General features: G+C 41.7%; 1 protein-coding gene and 1 long non-coding RNA gene across 5 annotated transcripts in view; one reads left to right on the top strand and one right to left on the bottom strand.

The window, feature by feature from the left end:
- Positions 1–23,892, top strand: part of LOC132206601 (uncharacterized) — an 83,823-nt gene that overhangs the window by 9,054 nt on the left and 50,877 nt on the right. Inside the window, exons 2-3 of one of the 2 annotated variants that reach the window (XR_009443035.1) lie at positions 2,246–2,390; positions 21,797–21,897. This is a non-coding gene — a long non-coding RNA (uncharacterized LOC132206601). Of the gene's footprint in view, positions 1–2,245; positions 2,391–21,796; positions 22,259–23,892 lie in introns of those variants that run through there. The other variant, XR_009443034.1, reaches the window with a different exon arrangement.
- The window catches only part of LOC125446998 (coiled-coil domain-containing protein 134-like), a 29,581-nt gene continuing 9,887 nt past the window's right edge, over positions 4,199–23,892 (bottom strand). For all 3 annotated transcript variants that reach the window (XM_059640857.1, XM_059640860.1, XM_059640859.1), the window contains exons 4-7: positions 21,583–21,667; positions 16,438–16,619; positions 11,112–11,183; positions 4,199–4,711 (exon numbers count right to left, since the gene is read on the bottom strand). In XM_059640857.1, the coding sequence (XP_059496840.1) occupies positions 4,586–4,711; positions 11,112–11,183; positions 16,438–16,619; positions 21,583–21,667 (465 nt within the window). In that variant the 3' untranslated portion in view covers positions 4,199–4,585. The remainder of the gene's footprint in view (positions 4,712–11,111; positions 11,184–16,437; positions 16,620–21,582; positions 21,668–23,892) is intronic.

The following is a 23,892-nucleotide window of genomic DNA, read 5'->3' as shown; positions in this document are numbered from 1 at the left end:
TCCTTTCTCCCCTAGTAATCGACTAACCCCGCCCCCCAACTATTGTATAAGCACTGCCCCCTCCACACTTCACGTTACCTCTGATGAAGAGTCATCAAGACTTGACTCATTTGCTTGCTTTCTCTCCATGGATGCTGGCTGATCCAGCATTTCTTGTTTTCAGTAGAGATTCCAGCATGAACAGTAATTTGCTTCTACTGAGTGTACAATATTATAAAGTATCTGATTGAAAGATGGGATGCAGTTATTGAGCTTGTGTAGAGCTTCATTGGAATGGTACAGTCAGCTAAAGGTACAAGTGGAAACAACAGGGAGAATAAATTCTACTGACATTGATGTCCTTTTCTTACTAACTCAATCACAGATATCTTCTTTGTATTCTCCTTTAAAATTACATGCATGCAAAGCAAATGGACATGTTAATTGTAGTTAATCAATAGTTTATATTCAGCTTTATCTCTGCTTTTTTTACTCAATATTAAGTCTAGAATCTCTCAGATTTTAATTTACATATTTATCAATTCCCTCCCAGAAGAGAACCCTTCAAAATCTTTCCAAAAATTAACGTTTCGGGTCCAGTAAACCTTCTTCAGAACTTAAGTTCAGAAGTTTTGAAGAATGGTCACTGATGCTGAAACATTAATTCTGCTTTCTGTCCACAGCTGTGCCCAGATCCACCGAATTTTTCCAGCAATTTGTTTTTCCTGATTTCCAGCATTTACAGTTCTTTGTTTTTCTTTGTCTCTCAAAATCTTTGCTGTTTGTAACATTTATATTATTCTCCTTCCCAAACTGCAAATGATAGCTGGACAGGCAGATAGTACTGCGGAGGTGGGGAAGCTGCAGAAAGATTTAGACAGTTTAGGAGAGTGGCCCAGGAAATGGCTGATGAAATTCAATGTGAGTAAATGTGAGGTTTTGCACTTTGGAAAAAAGAATACAGGAATGGACTATTTTCTAAATGGTGAGAAAATTCGTAAAGCAGAAGTACAAAGGGATCTGGGAGTGTTGGTCCAGGATTCTGTAAAGGTTAACTTGCAGGTTGAGTCCGTGATTAAGAAAGCGAATGTAGTGTTGTCGTTTATCTCAAGAGGGTTGGAATATAAAAGCAGCAATGTGCCTCTGAAGCTTTATAAAGCTCTAGTTAGGCTCCATTTAGAATACTGTGTCCAATTTTGGGCCCCACACCTCAGGAAGGACATACTAGCCCTGGAGTCTGTCCAGCAGAGATTCACACGGATGATCCCTGGAATGTTAGGTTTAACGTATGATGAACGGCTAAGGATCCTGGGATTGTACTCATTAGAGTTTAGAAGGTTGAGGGGAGATCTAATAGAAACTTACAAGATAATGTATGGCTTAGAAGTGGTGGACGCTAGGAAGTTGTTTTTGTTAGTTGGGGAGACTAGGACCCGTGGGCACAGCCTTAAAATTAGAGGGGGTAAATTTAAAACGGAAATGAGACGACATTTCTTCAGCCAGAGAGTGGTGGGCTTGTGGAATTCATTGCCACGGAGTGCAGTGGAGGCCGGGACGTTAGATGACTTCAAGGCAGAGATCGATAAATTCTTGATCTCACAAGGAATCAAGGGCTACGGGGAGAGTGCAGGGAAGTGGAGTTGAAATGCCCATCAGCCATGATTTAAATGGCGGAGTGGACTTGATGGGCTGAATGGCCTGATTTCCACTCCTATGTCTTATGGTCTTATTCCATATTTTTCTTCGTTGAATGTTCTATCAAATCTTCTCGCTTGCTGAAAATGTTTGTTTTCATCCTTTTACCCAACCCCAAAGTACAATGATCCCAGTAGTGACCCCTAGTGGAACATCTTGCCAAATGAGTGCATGTTGTACCTTAACTCGTCATTTGGTAGTACACACATCCCTGAATCACAAAGCTGTAGGTTCAAACCACACTTGAGTGATACACCTGAAAGGACATTACGTGTTGGAGGTGTTGACTCAGATGAGATTTTAAACTGTGGGTGCATCTACCTGTTGGCGAAAATGTTAAAGATCCCATAGACTGTTATGAAAAATAGAAGTGGCCTGAACATCACATAAAAACAGATTAATTAATCTTTATTGTTTTGCTGTTTGTGGGAATTTATTCAATGCAGATTGCTGTCATTTCAGACCAAATCCTGTTAAAAGTGCTTCATTGGTCGCAAAGAACTTTCAGGTTTCTGGTGTAGGAAAGATGCTGTACTAATGTGAGGCTTTTTATTCCTCCCAACCCCGACAGATCATTCCAATCCTTGCTGACCTCCATTGGCTCACAATCTGGGTCCTCAGTTTGAAAATGTGTATCCTTGTTTTTAAGTGAAGGACAGGAGGATGAAACAGTAGAACTGGTAATGGCAAGAGACACTTCAAAACATTCTAGAGTGGTATGTTCTTCAATTAGTTTATTTTTTCTGAGAATTAAAATATACCAAAATATTGCAATCTTTCTCAAATGAAGTAACATGTAACAAAGTCAAAACCATTCCATTCTCATGCACAAAAGAAAACATGTAATTCCAGGATGATATAAGCTATGGCAGGTTAACATCAGAGATTCATCTCTTAATACAGCAAAGGAGCCAGTTAGCTAGATGGTTAGCATGCCGTTCAGAATAACGCTAACATGGATTCAAATTAGGTTGTGACTAAGCTGAATTTGAGACCCACCTCCTTGCCATACGATGTGCTGATTTCAGAGTGGTACCCTTACAGGGGAGGCGAGGAAATGGGTGTGTGGTATTACTACTAGACTGTTAATTCGGAGACCCAGGTAATGTTCCGGAGACATGAACACATCGTGTGTGTGAATTGCAACACGCCACTATAAACTCAGCAAGAGGAAGCAAGTAAGGTACTAAGATATCACTTAGTTGAAGTGGTTGGGAAAAAGATTGGAAGCTTCTGGACTTACAGTTGGGTTATATGGGGCAGCTGCTGAGGTTCATAGATTTTTTACGAAGTTTCCTAAAATAGGCCTGTAGAATACATAGCATAGTGATAGATCATACAACAGTTAGACCATGTTGACATTTATGGAGAAATCAGACTTCTCTTGTATCCTTGGTCCTCTCATGTCGCTCTCAACTCCTACATGTTTGGTCATACCCAGTTCTGCCTTTCTACTTCACTCAACACCTCTTGCGTATGTGCTGTCTTCCTGGCTCAACATAAAAAAAACACTTTACTTACCAGTGTCTCCAGCATAACTATTTGCTTATACACTTATCTTCAAGGCTGATTAGCATCACTTCTTTAGCACCTCCTGCCTCTGTCCCAGACTCAACCCAATGACCAATGAAACACATCATTTTGACAGTTCCAGAGAATACTTCTGTTAAAGTGCTTCTTGAATTCAGGATGTTGTTTAATTATCTCTTCAGGGAAGAAAAACCCTGCAAACTAAACAATACCTCACAAAGGTTAAGCTATCTTTTCCTATGAGAAATCAGTATTTACATCAGTTTCTGTTTCTATTCCCACCATATTCCCAATGGAACCTAACAGGAAGAGATCAGAGGTTGGTAGTTTGTACAGGGTGACAGGACTCAAAATGGAGCCTGAAAAAAATAGAGGGGTGAAAATATCTGCACAAAACATCTGAATAAAAATACAGTTGGTTTTTGCATCATTAAAATGTGTCAATCTACAAATTCCATTCCTTTGAATTGTAGTACATCTGACTTCATGACACTTGCACATTCTGCTGATTGTAATTGGGCTCCTCAAATATTGGTGTCTAAGTACTAATGGTGGAGCAAAGAAATTTAGGGATGCACAACAGACCAGAAGTGGAGGAGGGCAGAAATACTGGACATGACAGGGTTAGACAGGGATCAGCTGATGCAGGTATGTGAATATGAAAATGACATGTGCCAAATTTGGGTGCTTTGCAAAGTCAAAAAGCAGTTCAAATAAAGACAGAGATGAAAATAAAATTGCAGGGAAAATATTCTAGCTATTTTGCATCAAATATTTTGTTCATCTAAATCTATTTGTCACTTCATAGTATCTACACAGCTGGAGTTTTCTGTTTGCCAGTTTTTGAGATTTCATTTCATTCATTTAAATGGGCACAACGTCTCAGGCTGGGGAGCAAAGAAATAGAAATCCCAAGCAAGAAGTATAATTGTGTATGTACTGCAGATGTTTGAAAGGATCTAAACCAGTTGTTAGGGAAAAAAAAACACAGGTATTCAGACCTTGTATTTTATTGTGAAATTGGAAAACCGGCAGTTCAACTTATTATATGACGGCCGTTGTGTTCCCTATAATTGCTGTTTGATGATGATGGAACAATCAAAGCATGTTACATCAGATTCTGAGATTCATACCAGCGTTTCAGGGATTAAAGTCACGGATGCCGTCTGTTTTAATTGCATAATTCAAAAACAATTGTGGTCTTTATGATACTTCCTTTTTAAAGGAAAGAAAGCAGCTCTACTGAGAGCAAACCTAAACAGGTTACTGCCATCCTGAGGGGATTTCATTCAAGGTGTATATAGGTATTTGTGCCAGTAAAAGGGTTCAAGCAGCTCCATCCAACAGCATAAATGGTCCCAGTGGTTGTTAGTCTTCGAGATCACAACTCGGATCTTGTCTTTGTGATCCTCGGTCCTTTTCGAAGTTCCTTCCTCTTTTCTTCCTTTCGTCTTCTCTTCTCCTCGTCTTTCAAAGCTTTGTGAAAAGCATCATTGTCGTGGAGAAACTGTCAAATAGAAATTACAGTGGATCAACAATGGCTACTAACAGTGGGAGGAATCATACCAGCTCAGAAGTTCAGAGTACTGTGAAGAGTTATGTTCAAGTTCCATTCCAAACTTGAACACCAAAACTAAGCTGCTGTTCTCAAGGAGTGTGCAAAACAATGAAGGGTACAGCAAGGGGAGTGAAAACAGAGTAGGAAGAGGGAGTAGTTTTCTGCTTGGGCGGCAGAAAGTGTACAACAACATTAAAGAACATTGGAAGATAAGAATTATTGCTAGACAGTCTAAGTGTGGCTTAACCAAAGTTTACAAGTTTTTCAATTCTATGTTTCTAGAAATAACAATTTTGTCACTACTTCTCATGATTTCTGAATGTGCCACTTACATGTACATGTATACTGTCAACATAACTTATACATGTAAATACTCATGCACAGAAGTGATCCCCAGTGATATTCCAGCATACCTGGAGGAATTGTACATTCCATGTAACAGGGGGATGGCCTTGACACCAAATTATTTCACTAGCTCCCATACAAATCACAGTACAGAGATGGGCCATTCAGCCCAAGTGGCCCATATTACGTCCCCACAAACTTCTTCCTAATCTACTTACTGTGTCTCGCCATAACAAATGATGCTTTTGTAGTGAGGACTAGAACAAGGGGACACAGATTGAAAAAAAGGGTCTTGCACTTAATACAGAGGTAAGATTTTCTTTCCCTCAGAGGATTGAGGGTCTTTGGAACTTCATCTCTTTTCTTCATTTATTTTCCAGATAATTGAACCTTTCTTTAAGGCAAAGGTAGTTAGATTCTTGACTAGAAGGAAGTCAAAGTATATCTGGGGTAGATAGGAATATGGAGTGGAGGTGAAAATCAAATCAGCCTTGAATTGCAAAGCTGATTTGTGCAGCTGAATAGCCCACTCCTGATCCTAATTTATAAGTTGATATATCCTCTATTCCTTTCTCTCTCATGTCCTCATCTAGTTTTCCCTTAAGTGCAGCTTTTGTATTCACCTCAACAACTCTAGTGGTTGTAGATTCCATGATCTCACCACTTAGAATCCCTGCAAACAACAATGATGCTTTCCAATATTAACTAACTTTATTTTTGATTGAAGGAAGAATGTTATGGAGTCATACAGCATAGAAACAGGCCCTTCGGCGCACCACACCTATGCCAACCAACAAGCGTCAAACTACTATAATCCCATTTACTTGTACTTGGTCCACAGCCTACTCTGCTCTGGTATTTTAGGTACTCATCCAGAAACTTCTTAAATTTTGTGAGAGGATCTCCCTCTGTTCCATATTTCTACCACCTTCTGGGTGAAAAGAATTCTCAGATCTCCTCTAAACCTGTTCACCTTAAACTTATACCCTTGGTCATAGACGCATCTGCCATAGGGAAGAGATTCTCACGACCTACTCTATCTATATCTCTCATAATTTTGTGTAATTCAATCAGATATCCCCTCAGCAACCTCTGCTCCAAGAAAAACAAATCCAGCCCGTCCAGTCTCTCTTCATAACTGATGTGTTTCATCCCAGGCAATCTCCTCTGCAACCTCTCTAATGCAATCATGTCATTCCAATAGTGTTGGCTAGGTCTCTAGCAGAACTCCATGCTTTCCCTTAATAGTATCATGTGATCTTTGAATGTCCATCTAAAATTTAAAAACAGATTTAAAACCAATAAGTGCCTCATTGCTGTCTCTGATCTAATTTACGAAACACTGGAGCCACTTTTTAACTCAGAAATATCTCACAAACCAACTCCACAATGACCAGATAATCTGAGTGATGTTGATTAAGGAATAAATATTGATCAGGATATCAGGGATTAATCTTTTGTTCTTTGTCAAAATAATGCCATTGGCTTGTTTATGTATTCTGAAAGAGCACACTTGGTTTTGGTTTAATGTCTTATCTGAAATAGTGCTGAAGTCAGTGTGCATTGGAGAGTCAGCCTGGATTTCCTTGCTTACATCAGGCGATAGTGTACAATACCTGGGATTTATAAATTGAGATATAGAGAGTATAAAAATAAGGAATTACTGATGAACCTTCGCAGAACACATTTCACCAAATCCAGAGTATCATGTCTAAGTCTAGGCATTACTTTTGAAGGGTTTGAAATGATTTAAAGGTTCCAAAATAGATTTATGAGAATGGTTCCAGGAATGAGGGACTGTACTTACAAAGAAAGGCCAAAGAACCAAAGATGATGTGAGGTAAAAGGTTTTTACTCGGCGAATGGTTTGCGTAATGATTGTAGTGAGGTCAACCAGCTGGATCTCACAATATGAGATACCTGACATGGCTATTAATCTGATCCAGTCAGAGACTCCTGAGTGGCAGATGTAAACAGGAAAGTCAGAGGTTCTGTTCACTCTGACAGCTGGCTCTGGAGGAAGCCAGATCAGTGTCAGTTACAATGCACACGTAAATAAATGGTGATTTGTTGACAGGATAGTGCTTCTGTGGGAGTTATTTCAGTTCAGGTCGGGAATTCTTTGCCTGAGAGTGTGGTTGAGCAGGCCCAGCCATGATTTTCAAAACAGATTTAGATAAACACCATGAAAGAAAAAGACTTCCAGGTCTAAGGGGGACATAATAGGAGATGGGATCGAGGTACTCTTGCAGAGAGCTTGCACTGCCAAATAGCCTCCTTCTGTGCAGAATCGTTGTTTTGAACATTCAGCAATTTTAGATCTGTAAATTGGGGCCTAAATCCACAACCTTTTGGTTCCGCTGACAGTGATACCAACTGAATCAAGACTGACACTGCAGTAAAACAAAGAACTTCTTAACTGTTTTTTAAGATTTTACATTTCTAACAGTTTAAAACATGAAAGCTAAATATTTTGCCAAGAGAGCATAAGTTGGGCAATCAATGCTTATATATACACTGTATGGTGACAGTATTAGGAACCCAAGCTGAGGATACCAATCTGTTACAGAGCCATAGAGGTTTTACGACATGGAAGGGGGCCTTTCAGCACAATGTGTCCATGCTGGTCATCGAACATCTATCTATGCTAATCCCATTTTCCAGCACGTCACCCATAGCCTAAATGTTGTAGTATTACAAATGTTCATCTAATTAGTTCTTTAATATCTTGAGAGTTCTAACGATTACCACCCTTTCAGGCAGTGAGTTCCAGATATACACAACTGTCTGGATGAAAAAAATATCTCAAATCCCCACTAAACCCACAGCTCCTTACCTAAAAACTATGACCCCTGTTCCTGACCCCTCTATGAAGTAGAAGGATTCTTCCCTATGTCTATGCCCCTCAGAACGTTGTACATTTCAATCAAATCCTCCCTCAGCCTTCTCTGCTCTAAGGAAAATAACCCTAGCTTGTGTTTACGTAGCAAGTATCCAAATGCCTTCTTAACTACTCAGAGATAGTAAGAACTGCCAATGCTGGAGTCAGAGATAACACAATGTGGAACTGGAGGAACACAGCAGAGCTGACATTTCGGGTCAGGAACCTTCTTCAGAAATGGGGGAGGGGAAGGGAGCTCAGAAATAAATAGAGAGGAGGAGTGGAGCTGGGGAAGGTAGGTGGGATGGTGATAGGTGAGTGCATGTAGGCAGAGATGGGAGGAGTGGATAGGTGAGAGAGAAGATGGACAGGTTGAGTCAGATCAAGGAGGCAGGGATGAGAGGCAGGGTTGGTCATGGGATGAGGCAGAGGTTGGGGTGATTTTGAAGCTAGTAAAGTCTACATTGAGACCATTGGGTTGTAGGCTCCTAAGGTGGAATACGAAGTGCTGCTCCTTCAGTTTCCGGGTGGCATCACTGTGACACTGGAGGAGGCCCAGCATGGACATGTCGTCCAGGGAGTGGGAGGGGGAGTTGAAGTGGTTTGCGACTGGAAGGTGTTGTCATTTGTTGCAAACAGAGTGCAGGTGCTCTACAAAGCAGTCTCCAAGCCTCCACTTGATCTCACCAATGTAAAGGAGGCCACAGCGGGAGTAGTAGATGCAGTAAACCACATTAGCGGATGTGCAAGTTTTTTCTTGTTCATTGGATGGAGGCTTAGGGGCAGGTATAGCACTTCCTGCAGTTGCAGGAAAAGGTAGTGGGGAATGTGGAGCGGACAAGGGAGTTGCGGAGAGAGTGGTCTCTACAGAAGGCAGATAGGGGTGGGGAGGGAAATATATCCTTGGCTGTGGGGTCAGGTTGCAGGTGGTGGAAAATGATACATTGAATCTAGAGGTTAGTGGGGCGACACATGAAGCAAAGCAGATTCTGTCTTTGCTTTTATTGCAGGGAGGAAACGTGAGGGCAGAGTTGCAGGAAATGCAAAAGATGTGGTCAAGAGCATTTTCAATCAGTGGAGGTGGGGGGGAGGTTGCAGTCCTTGAAATAAGAGGAGATCTGGGATGTTTGGGAGCAGACACGGCGGAGGTGGAGGAATTGGGAGTAGGGGATTACAGTCTTACAGGAAGGTGGATGAGAGGAGATGTAGTCCAGGTAGCTGTGGGAGTCGGTGGGCTTGAAATCAATTTCGAGGTGGTCACCAGAGATGGTAACAGAGAGGTCCAGGAAGGAGACAGAGGTATCAGAGATGGTCCAGGTGAACCTGAGGTTGGGGTGAAAGGTGTTAGTGAGGTTGATGAACTGTTCAAGTTCCTCGTGGGAGTGCCGCTACAGTCATCCATGTAGCGGAGGAAGAGGTGAGGGATAGTGCCAGTGTAGCTGCGGAAGAGGGACTGTTCCATGTATTCTACTGAGAGGCAGACATGGCTTGGGCCCATGCAGGTTCCCATGGCCACCCCCATAGTCTGTAGGAGGAGTTGAAGGAGAAGATGTTAAGGGCAAGGACGAGTTCGGTTAAGCAGATGAGAGTGTAGGTGGAGGGGGCCTGGTTGGGCCTGCAGCAGAGGAAGAAACAGAGGGCTTTTAGCCCATCTGCATGGGGAATGCACGTGTATAGGGATTGGATGTCCACAGAGATGAGGTGTTGGGGGCCAGGGGATTGGAAGTCTTGGATGAGGTGAAGGGTGTGGATGATCTCCCAGGTGGGGAGTTCCTAAACCTGGGGGAGAAAATACAGTAAGCAGAGATATACTTCCCTCCCCTGCCCTATCTGCCTTCTGTAGGGACCACTCTCTCCTTGACTCCCTTGTCCGCTCCACACTCCCCACTAAGCCCACCACCACCAGCACCTTTCCCTGCAACCGCAGGAAGAGCTACACACCCTACACTCTCCCCTCACCTCCAACCAAGGAACGAAAAAAACTTTCCACATCAGACAGATGCTCAACTGCACATCCGCTAATGTGGTTTACTGCATTCACTGCTCCCGAGTGGCCTCCTCTACATCAATGAGATCAAGCGGAGGCTCGGAGACTGCTTTATACAGCCACCTGTGTTCTGTTCATGACAAACGAAACTGTTGCAGACCACTTCAACTCCCCCTCCCTGGACAATAAGTCTATCCCGGGCCTCCTCCATTGTCACAATGATGCCACGCAGAAACTGGAGGAGCAGCATCTCATATTCCGCCACAGGAGCCTACAACCCAATGGTCTCAATGTGGACTTTACTTCTTTCAAAATCTCCCCAACCTTCGGCCTCATCCCATGACCAATCCTCTCTCTCATCCTCGCCTCCTTGACCTGACACGGCCCATCCATCTTCTCTCCCACCTGTCTGCTCCTCGCACCTCACTGACCAATCCCCACCACTGCCTACCTGCACTCACCTATCACCATCCCACCTACATTCCCCAGGCCCACCCGTCCTCTCTCTATTAATTTATGAGCTCCTTTCCCTCTCCCCTATTGCTGAAGAAGGGTCTCGACCCAAAATGTCAGCTTTCCCACTCCTCTGATGCTGCCTGACCTGCTGTGTTCCTCCAGCTCCATGCCTTCTTAACTACCTTGTCTACCTGTCCTGCTGCTTTCAAGGATCTATGGATATGCATACCATGGTCCCTCCGAGTTCTGCACTACCGTTTCCAAGGTCTTGCCAATTATCATGTACTCCCTTGTTGTGTTAGTCCTCCCAAAATGCATCAATGTATTATTGTTGAATAATAGTACATATTAGCTGACCTCTAGTCCTCTGGCACCCCTCCTGCGGCCAAAGATGATATTAAAATTATTGTCAGTGCCCCTGAAATCTGCTCCCTTGCCTCCCACAGAAGCTCAGGAAACATCTTATTTGGGCCTAGCGATTTATCCAGTTTCAAGCCTACTAATTTCACATCTCTCTCAATGCTAATTTGTTCAAGTCTATCACTGTCTCCTTTCCCGATTTCCAGACCCATATTGTCCTTCTGTATTGAAAAAATGTCTTCTTTCAGTAATACTTAAATTCTGTACAACCAACTGACAAAATTAAAGGTTTTCTTTAAATTGGGAGGGTATTTACTTACATCTTCATTTTCATTTTTAAATGGATTTTTATAGTCCGGAGATTTTTCACTGATCCCAAGTTCCTGTGACATCTGTAGAATAGTATATTGAGAAAAGAAATATATGGTATCATACAATTCAGCACTTTTAGCTTTGCATACTAAACTTTGAAAATCACAAAAACAAGAAGATTCTAAGGTCTAGAGTCTCTAACCTGCCTGTGACACAAATTAATTTAAATGGACAGCAAGTCAGCATCTAAAAGAGTCAATATTTATTTTCTCGTTCAAATCTTGTTCATGGAATATGGGCATTGCACAACCTTTATTGCCCTTGAGAAGGTGGTGGTGAGCTGCCTTCTTGAACCACTGCAGCTACCGCGGTATAGGTAACCCATAATGCTGTTAGTAGTAAAGTTTCATGACTCAGTGACAGTAACAAAACTGATATTTTTCCCAAGTCCAAATCTCTACTTCAGATAGTCTCCAACTTCTGCCCAGACATTCAAACACATCATTCCCTCTTGTCTAAGATAACAAGGTGCAGAGCTGGATGAACACAGCAGGCCAAGCAGCATCAGAGGAGCAGGAAAGCTGACGTTTCGGGCCTAGACCCTTCTTCAGAATTGGGGTCTAGGCCCGAAATGCAGCTTTCCTGCTGCTTGGCCTGCTGTGTTCATCCAGCTTTGCACCTTGTTATCTCCGATTCTCCAGCAACTGCAGTTCCTACTATTCCCTCTTGTCTGCTTATCACAATCATTTCTCTGTTTTGCAAATCAACGAAGCACAGGCAAACAAGTAAAATGATGCTGGAAATGTGAAAAAAAGGAAAATATTTTAACCTTTCGTGGATAAAGTGTGGAAGAACGGACATAGTACGTATAAGGCCAGTTAAACATCAATGGTGAATGAGTGTACAGAAACAATGGACATGTGGGAAAGATTTCAGTTAATAAAAGGACTTCTAGCATGGATGTGCATGAGGCTGACTAATCCTCATTTTTTGACAAAGTGCATGAAGGAATATAATGAATGTTGTTTGTATGGATTTTAATAAAGCCTTTGATGAAGTACCACATCAAAACTGACACATGGAATAGTATAGCGAGTGTCAGTTTGGTTTGAGGAAAGGAAACAGTGAGTTATTCTATATGAGACAATAAAATGTGAGGCTGGATGAACAAAGCAGGCCCAGCAGCATCTCAGGAGCACAAAAGCTGACGTTTCGGGCCTGGACCCTTCATGAAGGGCTCCTGAGATGCTGCTGGGCCTGCTGTGTTCATCCAGCCTCACATTTTATTGTCTTGGATTCTCCAGCATCTGCAGTTCCCATTATCACAGTTATTCTATATGGTTAGTTTTCAGACTAGAGAATAGTCGCCAAGGGTTGTTCGTGGGATTCTGCTATATACAAATGACTTGGATATTGGAATACAGAGTAAAGTTTCAAAAATTGCTATTAAAGATGGCAGACTGGCAAACAGGGAGGATGATAACTGATTGCAGTGGAACACAGGAAGCCTAGCAGAATAAGCAGACAAGGGTCAAATAGATTTTAAAGTGTGAGAGATGATGCGTTTTGGTGAAAAGGATGGGTAGAGGTAATACAGACAATGGCACAGGAATAGAGAGACCCAGGATGCATGTTCATCAGTTTTTGATGATGTCAGGTTATATTGAGAGAGCAGTTAGCTCAGCATACTGGATCCTGGGTATCATAAATAGAGGACCTGACTATTAAAACAGGGTGATGAATACCAAATCTTTTATACAATTCTGGTCAGATCAGAACTAGAGTATTGCTTCCAGTTCTCATCACATTTTTGGAAGGATGTGAAAGGGGACACAGAAGAAATTTACTAGAGTGGTTCCAGGGATGGCGGATTTTAGCAAAACGATCAACTGTTTCTCGGTTAATATCCTGGAATTTCCTCCCTACAATGGCATAATGGGTCTACCTACAGCACATGGACTGTAGCTGTTCAAGAAAGCAGCTCACTATTACCTTCTCAACAGCAACTAGGGATAAGCAAAATGCCAGCCCACCGGCAAAGCCGAAGTCACACAAGTGAATAAAAGAAAAACTGGGGTTGTTCTTCTTGATGCAAAGGAGATTGAGGGAAGATTTGATATAGCTAAATAGGATTTAAGTTAACAGGCATCCTTGAGTTGGGAAGTAGCAGTGAGCTTAAGTGGAATCTGAGCGCTAATTTCTGCACTGTCTGATTCGTTAAAACAGCAAAAATTCAATACAGAAATAAGAACAGAACGTTTTGGACAAACTTAGAAGGTCTGGTAGCTTCTGTGCAGGGAAAAACAGAAATAACATTCTGAGTCCAATATGGACTGCAAATTACTGAACTTGACAGGTTAATTCTGTTCATTATCTATGAAGTGAAGAGATTGTTTACAACAATTTTTCAAAAGTGGAAATGGTATTTAACCAGAAAATGCAATGAGAAGCATGTTATCAAGACTAACGCAGAATATACTTAACACTTATTAGGAATAAACTGAAAATGACAGACAGAGAAAAGCATCGAGGTGCACAGATCACTAAGGATCCATCGCTAGTACAGAGAAGCCCTGGCCAGAGCACGAGTCATTGAGTCATTTGGCTATACTAACAGAACTACAGAAAGGGCACCACTGCATCCTTCTACACGTCCTTGATTAGACAATATCTAACATCAAGATGTGCTGAATCTCTGTACATTTTCAAATGAAGCAAGGACAGAGATCACCAATTCATGTAAGCACGGTCAGTGATCTCCCAGGATGATATCAATCACCTGAGGGAGTCTAAGAGTTAATTTTTAGTGTTGAAAAAGTATTTTTGGTGTTGCTTTCTTGCATCTCCTGGGTGATATATGGCTGCATGTGGGAAAAGGGGTGCCCGGTCATGATCCTAAATGGATTGAGTATGGGACGGGCTTGCTGGACCAGATAATTTTTTTCTGACTGTATTTTTGTATATGACTCACTATTGCTATCCATTTGGTGGGCACTGCAAGGAACAGACTGCATGATGCATTTGATGCATAAAAAATACTAATCATATGTCTCAGTATTTTTCAGTCCTCAAACTTGTACTAAAGACAAGAATGTCCTATAAATCCCAATATAAAGTTTTGGCTATACTTGAATGTGAAAGTTCAGCAACAATATATTGCATTGATATAGCACCTATAGTGTAATAAATGATTGAAAGGCGCTATATAGGTGTATTATCAAACAAAATTCAATGAGTCGCATGAGGATAGGTAACAAAAAATTTGGTCAAAGAAATGGTTTTAACATGTATCTTAATGGAAGTGAAACACATTTACTTAAGGAATTCCAGAGGTTTTAGGTATTCAGTACAGAGTGATAAAAGTCAGAGAAACACAGATATCTCAGATAGCTGTAGAACATGGGGAAATTATAAAGAAAGGGAGCAGTCAGTTCATAGAGAGATGTGTAAATCAGACTGACATTTTTAAATTTAAATAAAATCTGCTACTGCCAGACCAGCAGCCAATGCAGATTCAGCAATTGCAGGGCATGATACAATTAGAATAGTGGTAGCAGTTTTAGACGTTCAAAGTTCACAGAAATAAGTAATATTGAGACTATAAGGTTTTCTATCAGCTACTGGCAAAAAAGCCTGTATAAACTATCTACAAGATGCACTGCAGACATTCACCAAAGATCCTCACACAGCACATTCCAAACCCATGACCACTTCCGTCTAGAAGGACAAGGGTAGCAGATAAATGGGAAAACCACCACCTACATGTTCTCTTCCAAGTCACTCACCATCCTGACTTGGAAATACATTGCCATTTCTTCATTGTCGCTGAGTCAAGATCCTGGGATTCCCTCCCTAATGTAATTGTGGGTTAACCTGCAGCAGGTGCACTGCAGTGGTTCAAGAAGGCAGCTCACCACCATCTTCTCAATGGCAACTATGGGTGAGCAATAAATTTTTAATGGTCATATTAATTGTAAAATTATAAAAAGCATAAAGTTTGTGCATGTATTCTGCCACTGTGAATTTAGTATAAAAACTGAAAGAACTGCAGATGTTGTAAATCAGGAACAAAAACAGGAGTTGCTGGAAAAGCCCTTCCTTGGTCACAGAGCAAAAAACGTTAACTCTGATTTTTTTTCTGCACAGATGCTGGCAGACCTGCTAAGCTTTAACAGCAACTTCTGTTTTTAAACTTGGTATAAGTCAGTTGGACACAAGTGATTTTTGAAATGTGGTCTCAATGCCAGGTTGACATTACTGCTATGAAACAACTAAAATTTTACCAAAATAAAACACTGATTTTTCTCCACTTTCTTTTCTCTCTCTCTCGACTCTTCACAGACAGATTGGGAATGTTCTAAAAGTAGTTGAAGCAGGATGTAAGGACATAAAAATAAAGCAAACAAAGCACAGGAAATCATTTCTAAAGGATTAGAATTAAGAAGCAGAAAACTTGTATTAAACTTGTGAATTAAAAATATTGGTCACATTTTAAAAGCATAGAAGGTGGTACAAAAAAGATTCAGGAGGCCGATACCAGAACTGAGAGATTATCATTTTCATAATCGACAAGCTATGGCATTTTTCTCTAGAAGATATAGCTGAAATGAGCAGGTACAGGTTATTAAGATTTTTTTTAAATAGGATTTCATTTGGTATACATAGAGAATCATAAACATACCAAACTTGATACAACTCTTTCATATGAAAAGTCATTGGACTCAGAATATTAACTGTTTCTCTCTCCACAAATGCTGCCAGACTAGTTGAGTTTCAACAATAAATTTGAGATGTTCACTAATACATTGAATAGGGATTTCAGGAGAACCTTCTTCATCAAGACTAGTTAAAATAGGAACTCACTATCATATGGAATTTCATATTATTGGTGCATTTAGATCAACACATGAGACAAATAGAAAGAATTGGAAGGGTGTCCTGACAGAGCTGTGACAAACAAGAGTGAGAAGAGGCTCAGTTGGAGCTGAAACTCCAGCGTGGTATAGCTCAGCAGAACTGTCTATGTCTTTGGTGTTGAACATTACTTCACAAAGCTGTAGTCAGGCCACTGAGTTCGAGTCACAGATGTCTACAGCACAGAAGAAGTTCTTCAGCTCATCAAGTTTAAGATACCTGCCTACTCCACTCCACAGATGTCTAGAGGAGGGGAGTACTGCTTCTTCCTCGAGCTGGTCAGACGAGATTGTGAACCCATTTCACAGACTTCTTGAAATTGAATCCAAGCATGATATACTGGTCTCTTACATTTTATTCCGAGATCAATAGTTTTATACTTAAGAGATGAAAATGCTGTCAAACCCTTATCTCTCTCACCAGATTTAGAAGCTGTGTGTGTGGCCCTCCATCAAAGACTCCTGTTTGATTACAAAAACTGATTCCCCACCGGATTAAGTGGTTCCAGTTTGAATTGTGATCAAAATAATGGTGGACAATCTTCGGAAAACGCAGAGTCACATCTCCAAAGAAGGCTGTATTTTCAACGATATGGGAATAAGCTGAAATATAAGGCAGAATTGACACAGTATAGCCAGAAAATCCATTTGTGTAATTTAAAAACAAAACATATCTACCTCAAAGACAGATGCATCAAAAGGATGAAATGTTTCAGATTTCATATGTGTTTCCCCATTTTTATACTTTTCCATTCTTTCTGAAAGTGCTGACATGATGGAATATCAACATAAAACATCCCATTGCAAAACCCTAAAGCAGAGGAAATCCGCCTAGTATCCTGGCCAATATTTATCCTGCATTCGATATCAGTGAAACAGATTATGTGATGACCAACTATGGTGTTTATAGCATCTTGCTATATGCAAATAGTTGTTCTATTTTGTACACTTTGGGACATTGTGAAGGGTGCTATTTAAAATGCATGATATTTTAAATGGTGTTTACTCAACTGCTGGGGACAAACCAGTTGAGCCTCTTCATATCCTTAGCTGCTTCTAGCCTTGTGAACTTCTTTGTATTCATTTTTGGGTCTCTGGCAGGGCACAGCCTGTCTCTTGTTGCCTTTGGGAAGATGATCACTTTTTTTGAGCTGCTGGAGTCAGTTTGGTGAAAATGCTTTCAAAATGCTGTGAGGAACGGATTTCTCAGTAGATGTCACTGGATAATGACCTAGTGTGGAAAGCTCCCAATAGTATCTTTACCACAGATCTTAGACTCACTGGCCTGTAAATTCATTGTTTATCCCGACCACCCTTCTTAAATAGTGGTAACACACTACTTGACCTTCAGTCCTCTGGCACCCCTCCCATGGCCAGAGGTGGTATTATGTCGGAACTCCTGCAATCTCCCCCTTTGCTTTGTACAGAAGCCAGGGATACGTCTCATCTTGGCCTGGGTATTTATCCACTTTCAAGCCTGCTAAAACTGCTAATAGCCCCATCCTCCTCAAATGCTAATTTGTTCAGGTATATCACGGTCCCCCTCCCTGATTTCTAAACTTACATTGTAAATACAGATGCTAAGTACTCATTGAAAACCTCAGTCATATTTTCTGGCTCTACACACAGATTACCTCCTTGGTCCCTAATGGTTCTGCTTTTTTCCTGATTATTCTCTTGCCTTAATATACTTACAAAATCCCTCTGACATTTCTTTAATGTTGCCTGTTTCTTCCATGTCCCCTCTTCACTCTAATTTTTTTTTAAGCAATTCCTTACACTTTCTATACTCCTCTAGGACATCCACTGTCTCCTGCCTTCACATCTACCAAAAGCTTTTTTTTCTTATCTAATCCTATACAGGGTTCTCTGCACTTCTCATCCCGCCTTCACCTTCACGGGAATATGTTGGCCCTGCATTCTCATTATTATCCTTTTGAACGTCTCCCACTGCTCTCACGTGGATTTTCTTACAAGTAGCTTCTTCCAGCCCACTTTAGCCAGATCCTGTCTTATTTTATTAAAATTGGCCTTCCCACAACTCAGAATCTTTATTTCCAGCCCATCTTTGTCTTTACCCATATTTACCTTAAATCTGACTAAATTATAATCACTATCACTGAAATGGTTCCCCACTGTCATAAATTCCACTTGCCAGTTTTTGTTCCCTAAAATTTTCACCAGCGTCATCTCCTCTCTTTTAGGACTAAGTGCTGGCTTAAAAAGCTCTTGCAGATACATTTTAAGAATTCCATCCCCCCTAAGCCTTTGATATTCCAGTTAATACTGGGGAAGTTGAAATCCCCTACTATTATTATCCTATTGTTTATTTACCGACCGGTGTCTTTCTATGTCTTCCTGAATTTTGAAGATCTATTATACACTTGCTTCAAGGTGTCCCAGATTGTGTCATTCACCAACACTGCCCCCCCCTTCCAAATCTCAGCTAAAGATTCTATATACTGGAATATTTCAACCCCACCCCTGCAAGGATATTGCGTCCTGTTCAAATTCAGGTGCAACTTGTTAAACTTGCATTGGTCCCAATTTCCCCACTAACAGACCCAGTGACCCCGGAATATAAAGCTCTCCCTCCCTCTCCAACTTTTCAGCCACGCATTAATTTGTTCTACCCACCTATTCCTATTCTTACTAGCACATAGCATCAGGTGTAATCCAAAGATTACAACCACTTGAAGTTCTGGTTTTTAATCTGCTACCTAGTTCTCAAAATTCTCAGTGCAGTATCTCATTCCTCTTTCTACCTATGCTGTTGTTCCCAAAGTGAACTATGATCATTGATTGCTGGCCACCTCCTTCAGAATGCCCTGCAGTTGTTCAATTATATCCTTGAGCCTGGCCCCAGGGAGGCAACACCATTCTGAAGTCGTGTCTGCGGCCACAGAATCACTATTGAATCTCCTATTACTGTTGTTATCCCTCTCTTTATGCTCTCCCCCCTGTGCAGCTGAGCTCTGACTGCATTTTCCAGAGGAATTGTTATTATCATCATTTCCCAATGCAGAAAATCTGTTCTTGAGTGAGATGCCCTCTGAGGTTTTCCTGACTACCATCCAGCTTTCCTTCTTCTAACTGATGGTCACCCATTCCTTAAGTTGTGGCATGTTCACATCTACAATGAGACGTCCAAGTGACTCTTAGCTGTGCCTCCATTTACGCTCAGACTGGACAAACTGGTCATTCAATCTTTCAGGAGCATCTAAGATTTCCCACATATCAGACGCCATGCATTACATAGGACTGAGCTCCCTTGTCATGCCTTGCCTTAGTCTTAAATCTATTTTCCTTGCGTTTAACTCTATTCTCCTTCTCTAAGCCCACTTTAGCTAACTTCTATTACTTTACTATATTCCTCCTGAATTTCACATATTTCTGTGCCTTATAATACATTTATCTAATTTATAGTAATTTACAGATAGTCCTTAACAGCAGTTTCTCACCAGCCAAATAATTTACGGATTTACTGTGATATCTCACTTTTTTTCAACAAAAACTGACTGCAGAACACTCAGTAGGATTGCAGGTGCAGCAGTAATTAAAAAGGCAAATGAAATTTTGTCTGTCATTGCTAGAGGGATGGAGTTTAAAAACAGGAGGCTATTTTGCAGGGTCCTGGTGAGGCCACGCCTAGAGTACTGTGTGCAGTTTTGGTCTCCTTACTTGAGAAGCGATATACTAGCACTGGAGGGGGTGCGGAGGAGATTCACTAGGTTGACTGCAGAATTGAGAGGGTTAGATTATGAGGAGAGACTGAGTAGGCTGGGATTATACTCATTAGAATTCAGAAGAATGAGTGGAGATCTTATAGAAACATATACGATTATGAAGATAAGGTGGAGGCAGGTGAAACTAGGACTAGGGGGCATAGCCTCAAAATAAAGGGAAGCAGATGTAGGACTGAGGTCAGGAGGAACTTCTTCACCCAAAGGGTTGTGAATCTGTGGAATTCCCTGCCCATTGAAGCTACCTCGCTGAATATGTTTAAGGCAAGGCTAGATACATTTTTGAACAGTGAAGGAATTAAGGGATATGGTGTGTGGGCAGGTAAGTGGAGCTGAGTCTCAAAAAGATAAGCCATGATCTTATTGAATGGCGGGGCAGGTTCGAGGGATGGCCTACTCCTGCTCCTAGTTCTTATGTTCTCCAGATGCTTTGCTGTGAGATGTGTCTCAATATGTCTGAACAGGTAGAACATAAAATGGTTTTGGGAGCTGTTGTGGCACAGTGGTAGTATCTGTACCTCTGGCCCAGAAGGTTATGGTTCAAATCCCATCTGAAGATGCAAACAGACTGTTTTGTAAAAAGACACAAAATTGGAGGGTTTTTTGGTGCAGTGATAGTGTCCCTACTTCTGGGCCAGGACGTCCTGGGGTTCAAATACCATTTGCCCCAGAAGTGTGCCAGAACATGTCTGAACAGATTCATTAAAATAAAACAAGAATCATTTTCCACCTGAGTGGCAGGCTAGTTTTGGCAAGAGAAATTTAGCTGCCACTGATAGTGAATGGGTTCTTCACTATGGAAAATAGATTGGCTTCTGCTTCTCTTCTTGGAAGTTAGGTGGATGTTTACCATATTAGCAGCATGGAGCAGAGTTGATGAAAAGGAGGGGCTTCTCCAAATAAACATGAACACCAAATCTCCCCTTCCCCCACCGCATCCCAAAACCAGCCCAGTTCATCCCCTCCCCCCACCGCACCACACAACCAGCCCAACTCTTCCCCTCCACCCACTGCATCCCAAAGCCAGTCCAACCTGTCTCTGCCTCCCTAACCTGTTCTTCCTCTCACCCATCCCTTCCTCCCACCCCAAGTCGCACCTCCATCTCTTACCTACTAACCTCATCCCACCTCCTTGATCTGTCCGTCTTCCCTGATCTGACCTATCCCCTCCCTACCTCCCCACCTATACTCTCCTCTCCACCTATCTTCTTTTCTCTCCATCTTCGGTCCGCCTCCCCCTCTCTCCCTATTTATTCCAGAAGCCTCACCCCATCCCCCTCTCTGATGAAGGGTCTAGGCCCGAAACGTCAGCTTTTGTGCTCCTGAGATGCAGCTGGGCCTGCTGTGTTCATCCAGCCTCACATTTTATTATCTCGGATTCTCCAGCATCTGCAGTTCCCATTATCACTATGAACACCAACCTATTCTTTTTTGCAATAGCTTAGCAAGTCCTTGTTACGCTGTTGATGTCTTGTCACTGACTTCCCAAAGGAATGTTACTCTTCCTTTCCCTTGCACAAAACTCAAATTTTGAAACCTTTGACTAAATCTGGTTTTAGCCTGCTTTGCTCCAATTGAAATAGCCCACACTAAATCAAGAGGATAGAAAGTTCATTGGTTTTAAAGATGGCATCCTGTGAGTGCAATGACTTATATTAGAAGTGCAGCTCAGAATATATATTGAAGGCTGTGGGCTGGATTTGAACCCATAACCTTCTGACTCAAAGACGAGAGTGCTACCACTGAGTCCCTACTGAAAGCCAAGCAGAACAAAGAACAAAATAAATGTATATAAAATAAGAAAAATATTCATTTATAATCACCATCTTTGAGCTTCTCGTCATGAGGCAGTGGGCCATCTGCTTGCACATCAGCACCAATCAGTGTTGTCTTGGAGTCTTCTAGTACCTGCAATGAATGAAAATCAAACAAACAGTTTCATTTTGAACATCATATTCTCGAATGGATTCTAACAAAAAACACAGATTCAGCTCTAAAATCTGTTGGGTTTCCAATATTTCTGCATTTTCTTTTCAGGCATTGAATGATGAACAGGTTATTGGGCCAGTCACTGTGAGGAACCTGCATTAAGATAAGCAGCTGATTCTGAAGTAACATGGGCCCAGAACTCAGAATAGGTTGGTAATAATTCAACTCTTAAATTTGACAAGAAGCCTGGACTTATATTGTGGAACAGTCCCCAACAATGTTGTACAATTACAGGAAGGGTGTAAAGGGTAAAATCTGGCATCCTTTAGGAACAAGATCTTCATTGGATTTCAAGTCTTCCTGGATTCGGACAACTAAGTCAAATGAGGTCAAGGGTTGTTCAAGTAAATACAGAGCACAGGATAGAAAATAAAAAGCTACTCTAAATAAAGCAAAGAAGCTCATAACCAATCTGGTGCCGCATTTAGAATTATTATCTCGCCAAACTGTTGTAATATTTGGACAATAGGTTTGAATTTTGTTTAACTGAACACAGTTAAAAATGTATTATCAATGGAATATTTCAAAAATGTTCAATTTTCAAGGGTTACATCACTTTGTACCTGCTCAATTGTTAATAACTTGTATTGCAACTTTAACGTAGATTTCCCAAGGTGCTACAGCAGAATGCTATCAAACAACATTTGTTTCAACCAAAGGGGAAATGGTAATGTCACAGATATTAATGGATTACCACTATAGTTGACGGAATTTAAATTCAGTTAATAAATCTAAAATATAAAGCTTAACTCTCAGTAAAAGCAACCAAGACACCAAGGTGTTGTTAAAAACCTATCTTGTTCTCTCTCTAAATGTATTATGGGGAAAGAAATCTGCCCCCCCTACCCACTATGGCCTACATGTGGCTTCGTATCCACATCAACGAGTGACTCAAGTGCCCTCTGAATTGCCCTAGCAAACCACTCAGTTCAAGGGATTTGAGATGGGCAACTGATACAGGCCATGAAAGATACAAAATCATTGGACTGAAGTAGGACAAGTAAAGTAGATTTTAAAGAACCATCTTAAAAGGAAAGATTGAGATTTCAGGAGGAAATTCTAGAGCTATGAGTCACGTTGAAAACAATGCCGTCAATGATACAGTCATTAAAAGGGCAGAGTTGGAAGGGTGCAGAGATCTCGGAGTATTATCGGGAGGAAAAAGTTAGAGATAGGGAGAGAGGAGCCATGGTAGAATTTGAAAATAAGTATGAATATTTTAAAAGTTGAGGTATTGCACAAATAGTCCATTAACACATAACAGGCAAACAGAACAGTGGCAATTTGGTGATAATGGGAACGGCAGATGCTGGAGAATCCAAGATAATAAAATGTGAGGCTGGATGAACACAGCAGGCCCAGCAGCATCCCAGGAGCACAAAAGCTGACGTTTCGGGCCTAGACCCATCATCAGAGAGGGGGATGGGGTGAGGGTTCTGGAATAAATAGGGAGAGAGGGGGAGGCAGACCGAAGATGGAGAGAAAAGAAGATAGGTGGAGAGGAGAGTATAGGTGGGGAGGTAGGGAGGGGATAGGTCAGACCAGGGAAGACGGACAGGTCAAGGAGGTAGGATGAGGTTAGTAGGTAGGAGATGGAGGTGCGGCTTGGGGTGGGAGGAAGGGATGGGTGAGAGGAAGAACAGGTTAGGGAGGCAGAGACAGGTTGGACTGGTTTTGGGATGCAGTGGGTGGAGGGGAAGAGTTGGGCTGGTTGTGTGGCGCAGTGGGGGGAGGGGACGAACTAGGCTGGTTTTGGGATGCGGTGGGCGAAGGGGAGATTTTGAAGCTTGTGAAGTCCACATTGATACCATTGGGCTGCAGGGTTCCCAAGCGGAATATGAGTTGCTGTTCCTGCAACCTTCGAGTGGCATCATTGTGGCACTGCAGGAGGCCCATGATGGACATGTCATCTAAAGAATGGGAGGGGGAGTGGAAATGGTTTGCGACTGGGAGTTGCAGTTGTTTATTGCGAACTGAGCGAAGGTGTTCTGCAAAGCGGTCCCCAAGCCTCCGCTTGGTTTCCCCAATGTAGAGGTAGCCACACCGGGTACAGTGGATGCAGTATACCACATTGGCAGATGTGCAGGTGAACCTCTGCTTAATATGGAAAATCATCTTGGGGCCTGGGATAGGGGTGAGGAAGG

This window comes from Stegostoma tigrinum, chromosome 38 (genome assembly GCF_030684315.1).
Source record: "Stegostoma tigrinum isolate sSteTig4 chromosome 38, sSteTig4.hap1, whole genome shotgun sequence".
NCBI classification, from domain to species: Eukaryota; Metazoa; Chordata; class Chondrichthyes; order Orectolobiformes; family Stegostomatidae; genus Stegostoma; species Stegostoma tigrinum.
Note: the sequence above shows the minus strand (reverse complement) of the source record. Positions and strands in the feature narration are given on the sequence as shown.